At 30.6% G+C, this 4475-nt stretch overlaps 1 protein-coding gene across 1 annotated transcript; it reads left to right on the forward strand.

Annotated features, from left to right (window-relative positions):
• Positions 1-1209: 1209 nt before the first annotated feature.
• LOC104824492 (rab9 effector protein with kelch motifs-like) lies at positions 1210-2381 on the forward strand. The gene is made up of 2 exons (XM_010556601.1): positions 1210-1537; positions 2046-2381. The coding sequence occupies exons 1-2, from the start codon at positions 1403-1405 to the stop codon at positions 2379-2381; spliced, it is 471 nt and encodes a 156-aa protein (XP_010554903.1). The 5' UTR covers positions 1210-1402.
• The last annotated feature ends 2094 nt before the right edge of the window (positions 2382-4475 follow it).

Consider the following 4475-nt stretch of genomic DNA (forward strand, 5'->3'; position numbering starts at 1 on the left):
GTATATATTCAATATTTGTGTATAACTTTATATATACATATACACACACGTACGTACTACGTAGATGTGATAAGATGGATGTCGAAGACTCGAAGTAGTAGGAGAAACATGAAAAAGCAACTCTCTCTCTCTCTCTCAATCAACGGTCAGAAGAGATCACATCGGGCTGATGTTACATTTGTTTGTGGTGTAAATTTGTAATATATGTGATAAATTAATGATTACTTAATCCCACCGTTCATATTCATGCTCGAAAATTAACAAATAAAAATTTAGTTAAAATACATTTGTTCTATTTACAAAAAATACATTTGTTTCAAAATTATTATATCCTTTTATTAACCGCAGTTGATAAAAACCACGACGAGTCGACAGAAAATCTTTCGTAATAGATTATAAAAATGATTTTATAGGATTTGGAATAAATATAAAATGATTATTTATCGAAAAACAATATTTTATAGCAGGTAAGCAGTAGTATCAGTTAGGGTAACGCCGATTGATGACAGGAGATTTTGTCATAAATATAACTCTCTTGAAAATATATATTTTGAAAAAAAATATATAATCGGGATTGATTTTAGTTTGTTAATTATTAAATAATTTAAGTGCATAAATATTTTTTATTTGAATTATAATTATTTTAAAATACCAATAAAATTAAATATTAAATTTTCTAATTGGTGACGAGCGTTATCAATGAATGATGATAGCTAAAAAAAAATATTATTGGATCTGGTTGTTATATTTTATTAAAGGTAATCAAATGAAAGTATTTATAAAATATAAATTTATAATAATTAAAAATATAATAGCGTTATCAATGAATGATGATACATAAATTCTTTACATTTTATAATCTATGCAGTTTAAAAAACCCCATAGAAAAACCGCAGTTTTTTTGTCTATTTATTTTTATTACGCTATCTCTAAGCAAAACGATTTATATATGGCGGTAGAATTATAGCAGTGAATTAATTAATGTAAATTCAATAAATAGGAAACAAAAAATCAATTAACACAAATCTGACTAATTTGCTACATCAAATAGTTATTGTATTGTTCATCCGTAATTTTCAAGTCTTTTCATGTCCACCTTGACAACCATTTGCTTACAGTAGTATGTCATAAAAATTCAATTACAAAAATTTTAAAAATAATATAAATTTTGTGTGATTACACAGTCTGGCGAGAGAATTTAGATTCGAATTTAAAGCTTCCATCTTCACCTTCTCTCTCTCTCTCTCTCTCTCTCCCCTCTCTCTCTCTGACGCAGAATACTCCTTTGTGTTGTGCAACGTATTCAGACACATCTCATAGAAAGACAGAAGAACACCAAACTAGGGTTATTTTCATATAAATTTTGAAGAGAGATTTCGAATAAAAACAATTATTAAATTTGATGGGTTCTTTTGGAGATGAAACGACGACGAAGAAGAAGGCGACGTGGGTATACCCTAAAGTTTTAGGGCATAACCCTCGAGAGAGATGGGGTCATTCTGCTTGCTATTCTAACGGCCTGCTTTACATCTTCGGGGTATGTTCCTAATTTTTCTGTTTTGAATGATGTATTGATCTTTCGTTACGCATGTTATATAGTTTCTTATATTTATTTTTTAATTCTTTTTTGGTTACGAATCAATCATTGGTGTTGTTATTTTTGGAGAAGTGAAGAGAGGACTTTCTAGCTTCGATCTTTACGACTTGCCATTTATATCATTTCAAGTAATTTAATATGTGAAATTTTGGTCCTTTTTTCATCCTCCGTCATATATTATATAGTTTCATGTCGAAGAGCATTTATATACAGATTCAACACTTCCGTATTATAAAAAAAAAACACACTGTAAATTTGTATTTCTGTATGTGTTGTGTATGTGTTTGGGTGTCTAAAGATATTAACGTATGCCCATAGTCTATATCCTTTATTTTTTTAAGAAAACTAAGTTGCAAATTAAACCTAAATAAAATTTTCACTAAAAGATCTAATTAAAATTTGTTTTCACTCTTTTGGGTAATTTTTTTTTTGGTAAATTGTGATCCAGGGATGTTGCGGCGGTTTACATTTTAGCGAGGTCATAACGCTGAACCTCCGTACAATGACGTGGACCGCGTTTGCGACCACAGGACGCCGTCCGGGACCGCGCGACAGCCATACCGCGGTTCTTGTGAGAAACAAAATGATCGTCTTCGGAGGCACGAACGGTTCGCACAAAGTGAACGACCTTCACGTTCTTGATTTGGTCTCAAGAGAGTGGTCGACGCCAAATTACCTCGGTACCCCTCCTTCGCCGAGGGAAAGCCACACGGCCACGGTGGTGGGGGAGGACAAAATGGTCATTTTCGGTGGCAGCGGCGAAGGCGAAGGGAATTACCCATGATGTTAGCATATTAATATTTTAGAGAATAAATAAATATCAAATTTGTTTATAAAGTGAAAAACATGTCCCTTTAACTTTCTATACATACATGTATATATTCAATATTTGTGTATAACTTTATATATACATATACACACACGTACGTACTACGTAGATGTGATAAGATGGATGTCGAAGACTCGAAGTAGTAGGAGAAACATGAAAAAGCAACTCTCTCTCTCTCTCTCAATCAACGGTCAGAAGAGATCACATCGGGCTGATGTTACATTTGTTTGTGGTGTAAATTTGTAATATATGTGATAAATTAATGATTACTTAATCCCACCGTTCATATTCATGCTCGAAAATTAACAAATAAAAATTTAGTTAAAATACATTTGTTCTATTTACAAAAAATACATTTGTTTCAAAATTATTATATCCTTTTATTAACCGCAGTTGATAAAAACCACGACGAGTCGACAGAAAATCTTTCGTAATAGATTATAAAAATGATTTTATAGGATTTGGAATAAATATAAAATGATTATTTATCGAAAAACAATATTTTATAGCAGGTAAGCAGTAGTATCAGTTAGGGTAACGCCGATTGATGACAGGAGATTTTGTCATAAATATAACTCTCTTGAAAATATATATTTTGAAAAAAAATATATAATCGGGATTGATTTTAGTTTGTTAATTATTAAATAATTTAAGTGCATAAATATTTTTTATTTGAATTATAATTATTTTAAAATACCAATAAAATTAAATATTAAATTTTCTAATTGGTGACGAGCGTTATCAATGAATGATGATAGCTAAAAAAAAATATTATTGGATCTGGTTGTTATATTTTATTAAAGGTAATCAAATGAAAGTATTTATAAAATATAAATTTATAATAATTAAAAATATAATAGCGTTATCAATGAATGATGATACATAAATTCTTTACATTTTATAATCTATGCAGTTTAAAAAACCCCATAGAAAAACCGCAGTTTTTTTGTCTATTTATTTTTATTACGCTATCTCTAAGCAAAACGATTTATATATGGCGGTAGAATTATAGCAGTGAATTAATTAATGTAAATTCAATAAATAGGAAACAAAAAATCAATTAACACAAATCTGACTAATTTGCTACATCAAATAGTTATTGTATTGTTCATCCGTAATTTTCAAGTCTTTTCATGTCCACCTTGACAACCATTTGCTTACAGTAGTATGTCATAAAAATTCAATTACAAAAATTTTAAAAATAATATAAATTTTGTGTGATTACACAGTCTGGCGAGAGAATTTAGATTCGAATTTAAAGCTTCCATCAACATATATTTCAACGAACAAGATACATAAATTTACAAAAACAAATAACAAACATAATATAAAAAGATATTCTATGATGTTATTAATTTTAGAAAATCCAAGAGAAACTGAATAATCCAAAAGTAAAAGCTCTTAAAAATACCACCTAGGTTTTTATTTTTTCTTGTGGAGGAAAAATCAAAATTATGAACATGGAGCTACTACGTTCAGGAAAGGACACTGTCTCTTTCTGTTGCTCCCTCGTGTCATGTCAAAGTTTCACTTCATTTCAATCTCCTCCCACCTTGACCCAATGGCCTCTCTCTCTCTCTCTCCCTCCCTCTCTCTCTCTCCCCAGTTGTGAATTCATCCTATTATACACTGCGTAACCCTTAGTTCCCATTTTTGCTCATCTATCTCTCTCTCTCTCTCTATCTCTCTCTCTCTCTTTCTCTCTCTCCAGATCCGTTGAAGGATCTTAGCCTTTTTTGGAATATTACTTCACCATACTCAAGTAGCAGAACTAGAAGCTAAGTCTCTCTCCTGTCTTTCGCTCTCTATTTGATGATGTTTAAAGCATAATTAATCAAAGCCAAGATCGAACCAAGTAAGCTATTCATCAAATACCCATCACGGAAAAACTCAAGATCTAGCCCTAATTCACTCGCATAAACAAACAATCCTAAAAAGATCCCTAATACAAATCTTTTAATTTTAACATAAACAGTACCTGATTGAAAGTGCAATAACACGGTGGTGATGACGACGATGAAACTAAACACCACCAAACAAAAAAATCTT

This window comes from Tarenaya hassleriana, unplaced genomic scaffold (assembly GCF_000463585.1).
Source record: "Tarenaya hassleriana unplaced genomic scaffold, ASM46358v1 Cleome4, whole genome shotgun sequence".
Classification (NCBI taxonomy): Eukaryota; Viridiplantae; Streptophyta; class Magnoliopsida; order Brassicales; family Cleomaceae; genus Tarenaya; species Tarenaya hassleriana.